Raw genomic sequence first — 16,972 nt, forward strand, 5'->3', positions numbered from 1 at the left:
TGATTTCCAAGTAGGCATGTCTCATCAAGCAAGCATCAAAATTCATTTCTACATAATCTTCTTGCGTTGTGCATGTTTTTGGCATTAATAACACTCGAGAAGGTTTTAGCATAATCATATCATATCTCGGAAAGGAAGAAAATCGTTCAACAAGGAGAGATTTGTGTCACTTAAGAAGTCATTGAGCATTAGGTCTCCATTCGATTGGTTGAACTGATTTCGTTTCAATCTTGAAAGCAGACCCAAACCAAGCCATGGTGTCAGATAGAGTAATCTCAAAGCAACATAACTCTAGTTCATGATCGCGAAAATAAAACCTGAAGAAAAATCTACAATGGTCTTCTAAACATTTCATATAGATCTGAACTAGCGAAAAACAACAAACGATATTGAAGATGAAGAGATGAAAATAATGAAATCAGTGATATGGCATTCCTGTCCCCGTTCCATTCCATAGATCTTATAGAACAAACCTTTCGTTAAAAAAATAGATTTGAAACCCTGTCGATTGAAAACACACAACTTCTACTTCTACTTCCTCCATTTTCCCACTTTGATATGCTATTGGCGCACAGGGCTTACATCTCTTTAAAGCGATGGAACTTTGGCCATGTTAATGTGAATGGGAGACAAAAAAAGATAGGGGGGGAAATATCGGCTCCTAAATTGTTTCAGTGGCGGAAAAGCAAGTAGCCAAAAAGCCTGAAATACCTGATCAAAATCTGGTCATGCTCTCAGACAGCATTTGAGATAAAATGTTTGTGGACAATAGCTGAAAACAACCTCCATCAATTCACTATCAGAAGCTTCAAAAGCTCGACAGTTTAGCAAATCCATCAGATGCAAGCAAATCAATCAATCAAGTGAGGCACAAATCGATAAAATAGAAGAAAAAGGCTCCAAGCTCTGAAACTCCTAGATCTTGAGCTTTGTTTCAATGTCGCCCATGTCATCGCCACCATCCTCACTTTGCCTTCTGGTTACCTCTGTGAGCCTACATCTCATCGCACCCCAATTCCTCCTACGCCCTCTAAGGCCGAGCTATCAGAGGCATGTTTCATTGTCACACCCAAATGTCATCCTTCCGCCCAAAACCTCTCGTTGGGACTTGACGCCCCAATTTCCAATGTCGTCATAGCAGCGCCAAAACATGTTGAAATGTGATCAAGCTCACCAGCATCGTGGCTGCCTGAAACAGAAGGAACACTTGCTTCTCACTATGAAGGTCGATCTCTGACAGCTCACTGTTCCCATACATGACTAGTCGAGTGGTAAGGGAGGCGAATCTCTTGCCTCATCCTCAACAAGGCCACATTCAAGCCGTCGTTGAATTCGTCCAGATCCATGAATTCCCTGGCGCGCGCAGGGTTGGAGGGGGGTGGTGGTGGGGGTTGCCAGGAGCAAAAAATGGTTGAGAAGCAGAAAAAAATACCTTAATCTATTGGTTTAGTTCCAAACAATTTTCTAATGACTTAATTTAATGCCGGGGGGGAATTTATAATTTTACAACAATAGTAAACACAATTGCTGAAAAATTGTTTTAGGGATGTTTGAGAAATTAATGCTACCTTTTTTTACAATAGGTAATTCTTAACGACTTAGTTGATAATATTTCACTGATTAGGGACTAAATAGCAAAAATCTTTTTTTTAAAAAGGTAAATAGCAAAAATCTCTAAACCATAATGCGTAGCTTTTCGAAGTCTCAAAACGAATCGAGCTCTATAAGGTCTACAGTTGATGTTAGCATGATGTTTTAGTCGCTCAGGACCTACTTTTGGACGTCAATCGGCTCTCTTCTTCAATTGAATCATCTTGCTGAATTTTGGGCCTTTTCATGAACTTTGGTTGCATCAAATACCCCTAGGTTGGAGAAAAGTCAGAAAACACACCCACAAGTTTCATCTTTAACAGCTAACAACTTAAAGTAATCCAGCTTCATAAGTTCCTTTTGGACACCACAATTGATTGTAAATTTGTAAGCGTGTTCATCCATATTATGTCCCTCGATTCATGATAATATACCATAGAGAATGATGTTTTCAATTTCTCAAGGGTGTATGCGACTAAGCATAACAAGTTATACATCTTGAATTTCAAGTTTTACTTTGCTACCAAATAAAAAAACAATTCTCTTGTTTGATTCTTTCCAACCATAGGAAATATCTCCCATCATTCTTGAAAAGAAGCTCAAATTGTTTAATCTGATTTACCACACTTTTGAGATTGACAAAAAAATCCTTAATCTTGAAAAATCAAAATTCATGATAGGAATGAAATGACATTTCCAGAATAACACTTGAGGCTCAAGGACGAGTATTTATTGAATGTCATCATCATTAACCAGCACATCCTCAATTCCTGACTCATTCCTACCTTATATGAGACTTTGAAAATTAAGAAGATTAAAAACATCCTTTTTAGAAGGTTTGGCTTTAAAATCATCCTCCATATACAAAAGTGTTATTTTTTCTCCGGACAGCACAATAGAATGTGTTTTCTTTCCCCTATGAGTTACACTATGATCATATTGTCATGATCTCCCTTACAATACGTGGCATGCACCCAGCGAGATAACATCACACCACACTTTCTGTTTGTACTTGGGTCCAAAAGAAAACATAACTAAGAAAATGGTAGTAACAAATAACTCTCTTCATGTAACAAATAACTCTCTTCATGAACCATTGTATCTTGTATGCTAGAGGGTGTTCTTCCAGTTAATTTAATCATCTCATTAACGACCACCGTGCGAAGAAACTTCTACACAATTTTTATCATGGAAATTGGGATTTTCTACCTTTATTCCCAAGTCACATTTCCACTATTGTGCTCGAGCAAAATGATCTTTATCGTAATTTTCTCCTTGATCTTGATTATCATGAACTTGACCACAAACTTCACATGCCAAAGACTCAGATCTATGAATTAGGTTGGTAGTGTGTCCTCCACCACTCATCTGCTTGTCAACATCATCTGCATTCCCCATTTTCCCTCCATGTGGTGACTCCACCACCGATGTGAGTCTATCTATCCTCTATAATTAAGAATTTACTCCAATTGATCAATCCTTTGACGTGCATCAATAGCCCTTTTGTTGATATAGTAAATCCTAGAAACAATTCCCAGGCCGAATTTACTCCATATCAATTTAATGCAGTACTACTAGAAGTTTACGAAAAACAGAAAAGTTGAAAATATAGGTTAAAGCCCAAGACCATTACCAATCCCTAACTGCATAAAAGGTGTTTCAAAACTTCATAAATACACGCGCGCGCGCCCATGAAGGCATAAAATCCTAGGTTAATTCTAACAATTAGTATAGGATAAACATCAGTTATTAGCTCAACCTAAATAAGGCAGATGCATATGCCCAAAAAATCTTAAAACCCTAGGCTAATTCTAACCATTAGTATAGGATAACTTCATCCCATAGAAGAACTTATGATAAGCAGCTCAAAACTAAAATATTAATTGTAAAGCATGTTGCAGCTCGAGAGAACCAAGAAAACCAACTTTGAAAACTATATGACATCAAAATTTAGGCCCTCGACTTGCTACATCCACTAAGGACTCCTCCCCCTAGTGCACGTTACATATCCCTTCTCAAATATACAACATTCTCAAATTGAAATAGAAAATCCTTAAGGTCTGACCTAAAAAACACCACAGGTTTTTTTACAGGGCCCACCAAAACGTATTTAGTTTACCCAAAATTTAAATTAAAAACACTAAAAATCATCATAAATCATAATAACTCAATTTGTTAATTTCCATCATGAATGGATCTCTGCCATGCCACTATTGACATTACCATAATGTTTCGATCACCTAAAGACCTACTTTTGGATCTCATTTGACCCTATTCTCATCTTTATTGACTCATGGGCTTGTTCATGAATTTTGCTAGCATCATATTACTAGCTCCAAACAAACACTTTTCAGCTTCTTCACGTCAAACATATATTTCCAAGGACAAGCAAAAGATTACAAAGAACACATACAAGAAATCCCAGCAACAGAACAGCAAACCCATGAGAAAACACTAATAAATTAATTTTATTGTGGTGTCACCCACTTGATTAACGCATTTGACTTTTTGTAATGGAAGCAGCATCCTTCTTATGAGCATTTCAGACCAAATACATTGGTCAACAATTTATCATCAAAACGTCAAAATAAAATAAACCAGTGCTCAAGAAACTGAAATGGTAAAATTAACAACCCAAGAAAAGGACATACAATTAACAATTAATAACCGATTTATCTGCCACAGCAATCGAAGGTGTATAATGATCCCCATGAAGTCCAAGAGAGTTGCACTTGACATAACAAATTAGATCATGATTAATGATGGCCTAAGTCCTAACCACAAGGTCATAATAAAACTACTGTAGATTCTCAAAAAGGACAGTACTTGCAAATTAATAAAAGCCATAGAGGTGAAAAATATCCTAAAATACTCACAAGTAACGACCAGGCAAACAATTAACATAAAAAGGATACCTTAAACCCAATGCCAAATCTTCCAATATGATCTGGATCAACACCATCTGGTTGCTTGTGTCCAAAGGAAAGCATTCTCACAATATCGAGGTGAGACATGCCATGTCCATCATCTACAACTGAAAGTGCAGGTACCGCTCTACCGACTTTTTTTAAATGTAGGAACTCAATAGAAATTTCTAATCTGTCAAATATAGAGCAACTGTAAGTTAATCGATTCTAACAAAGACAGTATCCCACAGAATTTAGATCAGGTAACACCTCCACTATGCCTAACTTAAACAGAAGAACAATCATAATTTTAGCACTAACAGGCTCAAAACAAGTCTGAAATGTAATAAATAAATGAATAAAATAAAATAATATCCGATTCTTTTTATAGATCAAAAAAGCAAAAAACAGTTGTGCTCACTTAGTTGATTTAGCATCCCTGGAATTGTCAACCAGCTCAGCTATTGCACCAAAAATCCAACCAGAATGAGCCTGACTAAGTGTTCTCAGATAACTTGGATCTGCTCGCACAAAACTCCTCTGAATGCAATCTTCCTTTTCTTTTGGCACAACGTGAGGAGTATCCTCTCTAGATCTCAGATAACTTGGATCTGCTCGTACAAAATTCTTCTGAAGGCAATCATCCTTTTCTTGCGGCACAACGTGAGGTGTATCCTCTCCGGATTCACGGGCAGAAGGATTACCAAGTGTCTGTGGAAGCTTAATGGCTGGATGGTCCTGGACATGAGAATTTGAGGATCTCTGCAGAAAACATCCTTCCCTGACATTTGCATCAGAACTATCACCAGATTCCTCTCTCAAATAATGTGTAGAATCAGGACGACAAACGTGTGAAGTATAAGCCATCGGTCCCATTGACACACGTGGTTTTTCATGGTTTTTAGCATCCAAGAAACTACTTTGAGGTGGAATGCTGGGTTGTGTGAGTCCACGTGAGTTAGTTTTCTGAAAAAAATCTGAGCGTACCATAATCCCCAGCTCATTATTAGACTCCATCCGGGTTTGACCTGGAATAAGAAAATCTAGTCAACATGACAAGTGATATCAGCGTGCACTCTGCTAGTGGGGAATTTCTTTACAAAATTATGATCAATTTCATATGTGACACTTCCGCCGGGATCTCTTAGTTAGTTGAGGGAAGAATCAGCAATTTTGAGTTGCTATCCATGGAATTATAAATTATGCTCAATTTTGAATCAGCAAATGTAGACGTGTATACATGTGAGAGAATAAAAACTGTACTCGGTCACTTTTCATCTGAGAGGTGCATGGAAAACAAAGAGTACGGCTCACCAGATGGACAAGGCGCTTGATCTGGAAATTCACGGAAACGCTTCTTAACCCGATATTGGACAACAGCATAGTTATAATCTCGAGCCTCATCTGGAGGAAGTATATAGAAATCACATACCCCACCACTCACAGCAGCAACCTACAAAAGCATACCAAATTTTCAAAAGCATTCACTCCACAATGTAAGTAATATAAGAAAACACACAACCATCAATATCCAGAGACCTAAAAAAGCGCCAAAGCTAAGTTAAGAACAGTTCATAAAGAGAATTCATAAAACAGAAAGTAGAGCGCAACATAGGCTACCGTAAAACTTAGTATCACTGGCTTCATCTCCTTTCAAATCAAACAAAACTTTCCAAATGCAAGCACAGAATATTATTCATTATAATAATGAAAATGGCGTGTAGCAATTACAAAATTATTTCAGAATCAAGTTGTCCAGAAAAAAAAAGTGCAGCTAAAAGATAGCACATGTAGGGAATTCGTGATTTCTAAGTACAAACAACCAGCCAGCTGAACATAATATCACTGAGGTGCCAGACCTTCATGTGTTACCAATCAGTCAAAATGGAGACAAATGGGACTGAGCCTCAGCCGATAGAGTTTTCAAACAGTAAAGTATTATTAGAATAGATAATGAAGCAAAACTTAGACCAAGACACAAAATAAGAACCATTGCAACCAGAAAACATTTTTACCCTGTTATTCTGCCGGAGGAAACCAAGAAATATGCGCCATTCTCTCTTTTGGTGAGAGTTCTCAAAAGCAGGTTGCACAGAACATCTAGGTAAACCAGTAAGGGAAAATGCTGAAGCTGCTTTTATATCGCCTATGTTCCAAAAGGAGGGACTGTAAAAGGACAGTAAATCAGTAAAAAGAAACTTAAACCCCAACTTTCAAAGCAGACTAATAGAAAGGTATTCCAAAACCTAAATAGAAAACGGAAACTAAAGAACTGTATCACAATAATACATAGGTGACCGTAAATGAGCAAACAGAAACTTAAAACTCCAAAATTCAAAGCAGGCTAATAGAAACGTATTGCAAAACCTAAATACAAAACTGAAAGAAAAGAAATGTGTTACAAAAATACAAAGGAACCCTACAAATAGTTATATTAAAAAATTAATAAACCCAACCTCACTTTCCCAAAAGACCACTACATAAAATACCTAATGATTCCTTGCATCCAATAATGAATTGTAGTGGCAATAGCTAGAGCAACATTAACACAAGTTGTATGAAACAACCATGGTTTTAAATTTCCACCGAAACCGACACAAAACAACAAAATGTTTCCATTTCCATACCCAACGAAACTGAAACCAAAATGACCAAAATGCATAAACTAAAATCGTAAGTGTAATAATAGTATGGGATTTGCTAGCGTCCATCGCAAAAGGCATTTCGTGGATGGGCTGTTGCATGTGAGAGCAGCCACCTCGTGAATGAAGACAAAATCTGCTGAAAAGTGAGCCATGTGGTTGCTCTCACATGAAACAACCAATCCGTGAAATGCCTTTTGCGATGGATGCTAGCAAATCCCAACCAGTATACTATATCAGTATGTGTTACATAATTATAGTTATATGAATTGCATACGAAATGTCGTACATGTATCTATCGTTCAAAAAAAAATACGGTGCATTATATATATATATATATATATATATACATCTGAAATTTGATATGAACTAAATTATCAAACATGCCCGACAGTGAATGTCACTAGTTGTTAAGTGTTTTTAAACCATTATGGATGGTTGTGTTGCTTATGTGATGATTTTTGTGTGTGTTTGTGCTTATTCTAGCATTTACTGAAGTTCCGCTTTAAATTAAATCATTTGCATATGCTTCTATATGTTCCATGATTCTACAGTACTTTTACCGAAATTTCGAACCGAAACTGAAACATTTCCATTCTTGTGGCAACTGAAACCGAAACTAAAACCAAAATTTAAAACCTTGGAAACAACACAGATAAAAACTATTAAAATATCATTTTGACAAACTGCAAAATTGTTCCTGGTGCAACAGGAAGAAAAATAAACACAAAACTGAACGTTAAGCATAAAAAAAATCAGGACAAAGTGTCACTCATCCAATAGGGTACTAGGTGCAGCAAGACAAATAACAACCTCAAAAATGAACTTCCAGCATCATAGATACAAATTCAATTCCCCTAACTAAAATAAAGGATCAACCCTAGTAGTTAGTTTCTCTCTAGTACCTGAACCAGTGAGTTCCTAGATCAGAAATAAGTTTCCATCTTAGTTGTAAATACCGTTTCGTTTCGCCCGAAATGGATGAAACATTTCGGTTCTTGCCGAAAACCGGAACAAAATGGGGTATTGTACCGTTTCATTCCGGATTTTGGTCGATTCCGGATATTTCGGAAGAAATTTTCAGAAATCCAGAATTCCGTCCATATCGTCCGAAATGGATGAAATTCTGGATGTCGGTCGAAATTTGAAAAAAAAACACCTTTTTCCTAGAATTTACAAAAATGCTATCCAACGGCTGCTTTTTGGTTTTTGACATTTCTAGCCTCATTTTATGACCGTTTATAGCCGTTTTATTGCTATTGGGAAGGGTGTTTTCATCTTTTCACATCTACAACCCTTCACCTCTATATATACCACTCTAACCCATTTTTCCCCACCAACTTCTCCTCCACCTCTAACAACTTTCTTTCCTACACTTTTCCACTTACACTCTTCAACGATACTCTTCAACCTTCTATAATCACTACATTCCAAGTCTACTTCATCCAAAAATACAAATATTTTGGATCAATCTCATTCTGAAAGGGAAGGGGCTTCAAAGTACTACACACATACATACAAGCTTCTACTACCTTCAAGTTACAACTACACTACTTACTACAACCCTCCAAAGTCTTCACCTTCAAAGTTTATCTCTTCCAAAGGCTTCAAGTGAAGGGACTTGGGAAGTGAAAGCTAATCTCTTGAACTTGAACTTCAAAGGCTTCTACTATCTCTGATTCTCCTCCAAAGGCTTCAAGTCAAGGAAAGTGAAAGCTTTATTTAATTTAATTTGCTTTCTTGCATTTTATTTCATTTATTTAATTCTTCTATTTCGTTTTAATTAAAATCTAAAATACAATATGAGTTCGGGACCTTCTGGAGGAGCCTCCTCTATTGGTTCTGCACCTGCAGGATCCGATGACCCAGCATGGGCTCATGCATCATTGATTCAAGGTAAAAAAACAAAAACAAAATAGTTCGCACGTTTTGTGATAAAATCATATCGAGTGGAGGTATAACCCGATTGAAAGAACATCTGGCAAGTGTTCCTGGTGAAGTAGAAGCATGTAAAAAAGTCATGGCCGATATAAAATGGAAATTGGGGAAACTCTTAGATGTAAAGAGAAAAGAAAGGCTAGGAAAAACGTAGTTAGAACAGTGATAGGTAATCTTGTATGGTGCACCCAAAGAAACAGAAGAAGAGGAAAAAGTCAATGACAGTGGAAAGCACATATGCCTATGACTCGGCAAAAGGGAAAGGAAGTTGTTGTAGAACCAAGTGGACAGGAAAAAGAAGGGTATTGTAGGGGGTTGAGATGATATTTTGCACCTCGAACAACCCCTGGTTCCCAGTCAAGCAATAGAAGTGCTTTGGCAACAAAAGAAACCATAGACCGGGCAAACATGGCAGTTGGCATGCTTTGCTATGATGCCAGCCCCTCTTTCAATATTGTCAATTCACCTTTTTAGCAACCTATGTTTGATGCCGTGAATGCCATAGGTTTAGGTTATAAGGCACCTTCTTACCATGATTTACAAGGGATCATATTAAAGAGTACAATGGAGGAAGTAAACAGCTACTTGGCAGACATTAAGGTGTCATGGAGAACCACTGGCTGTAGCATTATGGCCGATAGATGGATAGACACCAAAATATGTTCCCTAATAAACATTTTAGTATACTGCCCTAAACGAGTAATGTTCCTAAAATCCATTGATGCATCATACAATTTTTTATTTTATTTTTTTGAAAATGGTAGCAATGCATTATACAATATTTTTTATCAGATTGTCTTAGAAGTAAGTCCGAAAAATCTAGTGCAATTTATAACTGATAGCAAGCTAAGCTATAAAGCCGCTCATAAAAAATTACACGCCAAATATGACACCTTCTGGGCTCCGTGTGTAGCCTATTGCTTAGATCTAATTTTAGAGCACCTGGGCAAACCGCATGTGTTTCTTGTCATAGGAAACACAATTGAGAAGGCTCGAAAGATTACAAAGTTTATCTACAACCACAAAGGCCTATTGAATTTGATGAGAAAGAAATTCACTGGTGAGAGGGAATTGCATCGTCCTGCATGGACTACATTTGCTACAAATTTCATAAGAATACAAAGTCTGGTGTTAAAGCGGAAAGCACTTCAACAGGTGCTCGTGTCTGACGACTACAGTACCAGTAGGTTTGTCACACACCCATTAAGTGAAGAGATAGAAATCTTTTTAAAAATTGTAAATATATTTTAAACATCAGCGATCCATTAGTGAGAGTGCTACGTTTGGTCGCAAGACAAACTGGCGATGGGCTACCTATATGAGGCAATGGATAGGGCCAAAGAAAACAAAAGGCTACGTTAAAATACCCATCTGGAGGATTAGCGACCAAAGATGGGATAAACATCTGGAGGATTATCGACCAAAGCTGGGATAAACATCTTTGGTCGATAATCCTCCAGATGGGTATATAATCAGAATGAAGATGGCAACCGCAACCGAGACAAGTAGGGACCAGGTATATTGATTTGTTCATTTAATTAAGTTTATTACATTTAAACTTTCTGCAAATAATTGCTTAACTATTGCTTACTTTACAGTTGCATGGTGGAATCAGCTCGAAAATGGCATCGCCGAATTACAGAGCTTTGCCATCAGAATTCTTAGTAAGACCTGTAGTGTGACTGGATGTGAAAAAAAGCGGAGAATTTTCAAACACATCCACTCTGCAAAGAGAAACAGGTTGGAGCACCAGAGATTGAATGACCTGGTGTTTATCCATTACAACCTCAAGTTTCAAGAAAGGCATACTAAGTACAACTTAATTGAAATTAATGTTCTCAACTCTAACTTTAAACTTTAAATTTTAAACTTTTAAACTCCTTTTTTGGATTTTTTCAGGGACTTGTCGATAAAATCTTCTGCCAGTAGCAACCCACTGAGTATAGATCACCTCGATGTTATGATGGATTGGGTTGCAGAAGATGACGATATTATTTAACTCCAGAAGATATTGGTTGGGAAAATATTAAAGAGCCTACTACAATTATTGAGGCCGCCGCTGACATACCTCTTGAAGAAGATGTTCCACCTACATATGTTGATGGTGGTGGTGACGAGGACGAAGACATTGAGTATGATGATCCTTAATATGATTGAGAGCTATGTATGAGAGATGTGATCTGATTTTTAGATGTATTTGCTAATTTTTTATTTTCTTTTTACGTATCAATTGCAATAAATATAAGTTTTAAGTAACAAAGATGCCTTTTTTACATATTTGGTTCATTTAGTTGTTTCTTATATTTTTTTAACAATTTCTAATTTTTTAAATATTTTTATATTCTTAAATATTAAAAAAATTCCTTGTTGTAGCAGAACGAAAAGTTTAGACCGAAATCGGAACGAATGACCGAAACGTTCCATTTCGGTCACCAAAATGAACTGGTGGCCGAAAAGAACTTTAAAACTAGGTTTCCATTGATATATAAATGGCATCGCTTACAAAACTTATTGCAGTTATTCATAGCACAAAGCAATTTTCATCCAAAAAGTTCCTTACCTTCGAAACATCATTCGAATCCATCCAATACGATGCACCACTTTTGTTTTGTCCAAAAATTAATTTTATACCTTCCCCGCATATGTTTCCCACCACCCCTCCCAACTTATCCTTAATCTAGTAGAAATTTTTTTTTTTTCAATCTTATCACCTATTTTAGGACTCAAATGCTTAATTTTCACCTATCATTTTCACTCGTAGTCCCTACCACAATAGTTTACACCGTGGGGGCAAAAATTTGCAACTTCAAGGATTATGTCTAGATACCTCTAAATTGACCCAAAAGCCCTCTTCGAGATTCAGAATCTTCTTGATAGGCATATTGCTATTGTTTTAAGACCTTTTGAGATTTTGTATGTGGGATTGGAATACACTCTTTGTGGGGTTGCTGACATTTCCTAATTGTGATATTCTTGATAATGTGCATGATGATGTATAGATTGATTATATAATTAAATTTTACTCATGGATAATATTAAAATCTCTACTATTTAATTATATTTTCGTGTTCGAATTATAGGAGTTGCATGTTGTCCATATTTACAGCACTTTTGTTACTATTCCTTTCCTAATTCCGGACGTCCAAAACATGATACCTTATCACCCTCATTCCAATATCTACATAACCTCATACAAGTGTGATCCGTCCTACGTCATTTATCCCACGTGCCAATACATTCTTCTTTAACTCGAGAGCCATAGTTTTCACTTTGTTAGGATATATAATGGGGATTTGCTAGTGTCCATCGCAAAAGGCATTTCGCGGATGGGTTGTTGCATGTGGGAGCAGCCACACAGGCTCACTTTTCAGCAGATTTTGTCTTCATTCACGAGGTGGCTGCTCTCACATGCAACAGCCTATTCGCGAAATGCCTTCTGAGATGGACGTCAACAAATCCCTATATAATGTCCTTAAAATGGAAAACTCATTCCACTATGTTAAATAAAACAAAACAAAAAATCTAACGGTTTTTGCCTTCCTTCAAATTTTGGGATATCAACCTTCATATCAAACTACCACACAAGGTTGTAAATTTAGGTTTCAGATTCGATTCTGGTCACTGTGGACACGGAAACGTTCGGTTTCAGTTGGAAATTTTGATAGAAAGCCTGGAAATCACGGAAACGTATGAAAACTTATGCAAATGACAGAACTTTAACATGAAACTTTAGGAAATACTAGAACAAACACAAAAATGCGCACTTAGAAACTATCACATAAGCAAGACATCCATCCATAATGATTTAACAACATCAAACACCTTGTGACATGCGTTGTCGTGCATGTCGAATAATTCAGTACATACCACATTTCACATGTAATTCATATAAATATGTATACATAGTACATACACATATACACCATATTTCACATGCAATTAAAATAAATATAATTATGAAACACATACTGATATAGTATACCACTAATGCACTTACGATTTTGATATGCGTTTTGGTTTCGGTATCATTTTGGTGGGGATGGAAATTGAATCATTTCGATCGTTTAATGTCCATTTCGATTGGAATTTAAAACAATGCCTACAGCCTCCTTTCTACGAAATTGGCAAATCTAGGGTTTTCTTCACATTCTTCTGGCTCCACAAGCAGAGCACGGCCAAAGAAAGGTTAAAATCAAGATACTCTGAGATGTGATTGTTATTATCATGCAACCACCTAGTAGCAATCTAATCATTGCGTAAGTTACCTTTCGCTTCTACAGGAGATCAAGTTTACTTGCTTCATCTCAATCGACCATGTCTCACGTATTCATAGAGATGGAAAGCCAAGGGCGAACAAAAAATGCAAACCATGGAAGGAACAGATTAGCATCAAATTTAAGAATTACATCATTGGTTCATAGCATTTGTACATAGTTGACCATTTTGCACTTTGTTCTACAATCCTTGTGTTCAATAAATTCAGATTTTATATGCTCATAAACAATCAAAATTTAGACTCCTCGCACGAAAAAAAAAATGAAAACCATGAATAATTTACTGTATTAGATGGAACGAGGATATATAATTCGCAAATCATGGTAGAAATCACCAAAAAAATTATGAGAAGTGGACATACAGATCAAGTGGTGGATTAGGCCATTTTACACGACATATCGGTTTGTTATCTTTCTGCCACGTTATGAAATGTACAAAGCAATCTGGAAAAAGGGAAAAAGTTAGCACAATAATGAAATGTCTCATATGAAAGTCACTAAGACTTTTACCAATAAATATAGAAGAAAGTAAAGCAGACTATGTTCACCTTCAATTGGTGGTTCATTCAAGTTAAGTTCATGTCCCATGTTATTCCCTGTGAAATGGGACAATTAACATGTCACAAATTTAGTAGATGGGATGAAAGCAAGATTCTTCCATAGAATATAACCATAATACCATAATCAATCACAAACAAGAAGAACAAGAAATTCAAGCTCAAGCTCCCATACTGCAGCATGAATAAGTTGCAGCTCAACAAGTTATGATTTATGAACATAAATGTTGACTACATGCTTTAAAAGTCAAATACGGATATAATTGCAACCCAAAACTCAGGTGAGTCAATGTTACAGTCAAGTTCAGAAAAACATATTTGTTATAAGAACCCAAAGTGAAAACTAAAAAAATGTAGTAATCGTTTAAAAATTCATGTTTCATAGAGGTCAGCAAGTCTATAGGTTTATCAGCAAAGAAATAGATGAAAGCCACCAGTGAATATGGGTTCTCTCAAGAGGGAAGGTAACAAGTTATTCAAAAATAAATAAGCTTTAGGCAATACAGAAGATCTACCATATAATTATAACTTCACCTTCCTCTTTTCTTAACCAAAAGCCCAAACATTTGTATATTCCGAGTTTGAGCTTACCAACTTTTAGAGATAAAGGAACCACAATTTTATTCTTATTTACGACCCGTGCCCTTTCCGTTTTTCCAAATCAAAAAAAAAAAAAAAAAAAACAACCAAACCTTTATGCATGTATCTTTTTTTGTAAAGCTCCCTCTCTCTTAAAACAGAACCCACGACCTCTTCTCCCCACAAATGCATCTTATTCTCATTATGACAAAATAAGCCATCAATATCACACAAATCCTTATGATTTCTTATGTGTTATCACACAAATCATTATGACTATTAGACCAGGTTCTTGCATAAACTCCACTTTAATTGCTCCACAACCTGAAATGTTATCAGTTGGCCCAGATTTATTTTGTTAATTGCCCCATGTCCATCACAACAATTCATTCTCCCAGAACTTATGATCCATATTTGAATTTTCTAATTGATCCAAACTAATATAGCCTGCTTGAATTCGAAATGTATGAATCTGTCAATTGTTTTGCTTTTTATTTCACCGCCGGGTTTTTCATTTTATTCTAAACTACATTTGGTTTATTTCAAACCATATATCTGATATCATTTATTCGGCAATCAATCCACTGTCCTAAAAATTATTAGTCATGTACCACTTCAAAAGACCCTATACTCTTCAAAACAGATGTGTAGTATATCAACTGATGCAGACCCTTCTAAACATCTGAGAATCTTGCTATTCATTTGCAATACAACTACTCACTTTCAGGCTCGATTATCCCTATGTTTAACAATGTGTTTATAAATTCTCATGTTTTCTAATTGAACTTGCAGGTAGTCAGTAACTGAATTTTTCCGGATCTTGCACCCAGTAAAAGTATAGTTGTATAAATTGTATCTATTGGCTAGTGATAAAACAGTGCCTGATTTCATACTTCAGAACTTCGTATTTCAGTTCGGCCTCCTTGCTTTCGGTGCATATATCCACATTCATTCAGTTTTAGTAATAAAGACTGTTAAAGTATGAAAGATTAAATAATGCCATCTCCATCAGCTTAAGTTTTTGGAGTAACTGGTTGTTTCACATGGTATCAGAGCCAAAGGTCCTGAGTTCAAAGCTCCTTGATAGCAAAAATGCAGTTGCAATGGCCAAACCCAAAAGATGAGCCACATGTGCCATGTGTAGGCCAACCCTAGTAAGAGGGGCCACACGTGAGGGGGAGTGTTAAAGTATAAAAGATTAAATAACGCCATCTCCATCAGCTTAAGCTTTTGGAGTAAGTGGTTGTTTCACAAAGACCATTACTTTAGAATTGATCATTTAACTGTCATAGAAATCCCAAGTAATCATTTGTCTAGCCGATGAACTAATGTCATTCGGCCTCGTCGTCCCACCAGATATAGAGACTCTTCATTTATTTAGCTTTTTTACTTTATTTTAGGACTTTATATTTCAGCATATTATTATTCAAGAGCGTAGATGTGGGGGATGTCCATATCATCAAGGGCCCACGTCACTTACCACCACCTCAATACTACCCTTACTTTGCCTTGACCATGATTTCCATTTTTTACCTCTAGCTTACTTTTGGGGAATCAAATCCTGTCCATTTGTCTTGATTTTGGTGTCATTAGAAAGGTTTTTCGATTACCTATCTAATGAGCCCAAGATCACATAATTTGGATGTGATTTGAGAACGTTGCGGACTACAAGCGTAGTACATGTTTATGACGGGATTTCTATTTTAGGATGGTTTTATTATTAAGGATAGTTAAGTCATTTTGTTCTAACTTAAGTCACTTGAGTTAAAACTATCCCATTGGTTTAAAAGGAGGGCCCACAACCCTCACTTAAAATCACCTTATAAAGGACCCAAGGGGGAGGGGGGGGCGAAAGTAAGAAGAATGGTCGTGCAAGCTGTACCTTTGAAGAAAAAGGTAGAGAAACCTTAATTTCTCCTTCTATCCCTTCTCCTCTTCCTCCCATCTTTCTTCAACTTCTTCCCTTGTCTTCTGTCCTCTTTCTCATCTATCTTTTCCTTTCATCTCTTCATCTTATCTTCTCTCATTTCTACACACTTCTCCTCCCTCTCTTGTCTTTCCTCATTCCCTTTGCTATTCTTCTTCCCCCACTCTCCTTTCCCTCTCTTTCTTTCTCTCACCATTCCCACGGTTTTCTCCTAACCTAACCATGCAACTATTGTAGCCCACAGCAGCAACATCCCCCCTTACCTCTATCTTCCCCATACTTTTCCTCCTCTTGCTTCCCTACTCCCACCTCCTGTATTTTCCTTTATTTTCCCCTCCTTCCCCGGTGGTTTAACATCAAAAGGGTTGTTTACAATCAGTTTGGGGACTGTTCACAATAAAACAGTTTCCCCTTCCTCATTCTTATCTTTGCTCTTTACTCTCTCTGGATCCTATTCCATTTTTTTGTTGGTTAAAGGTTGCGCACACACATCCACATTATATTTCCTTCACCTTGCTCTCCTATTTGGAGCGATTACTGATATCTTGGGGCTTGGGCA

The 16,972-nt window shown here is 36.7% G+C and overlaps 1 protein-coding gene across 1 annotated transcript in view; it reads right to left on the reverse strand.

Moving 5' to 3' along the window:
• Positions 1-16,972, reverse strand: part of LOC143850325 (uncharacterized) — a 73,402-nt gene that overhangs the window by 39,082 nt on the left and 17,348 nt on the right. The window contains exons 2-7 of the mRNA XM_077359583.1: positions 13,899-13,946; positions 13,713-13,794; positions 6,512-6,662; positions 5,811-5,949; positions 4,918-5,524; positions 4,506-4,689 (exon numbers count right to left, since the gene is read on the reverse strand). Of these exons, the coding sequence (XP_077215698.1) occupies positions 4,506-4,689; positions 4,918-5,524; positions 5,811-5,949; positions 6,512-6,662; positions 13,713-13,794; positions 13,899-13,938 (1,203 nt within the window). The 5' untranslated portion in view covers positions 13,939-13,946. The remainder of the gene's footprint in view (positions 1-4,505; positions 4,690-4,917; positions 5,525-5,810; positions 5,950-6,511; positions 6,663-13,712; positions 13,795-13,898; positions 13,947-16,972) is intronic.

Source organism: Tasmannia lanceolata, unplaced genomic scaffold (assembly GCF_043159265.1).
Source record: "Tasmannia lanceolata isolate RefF3 unplaced genomic scaffold, GAP_Taslan_0.1 ptg000003l, whole genome shotgun sequence".
NCBI lineage: Eukaryota > Viridiplantae > Streptophyta > Magnoliopsida > Canellales > Winteraceae > Tasmannia > Tasmannia lanceolata.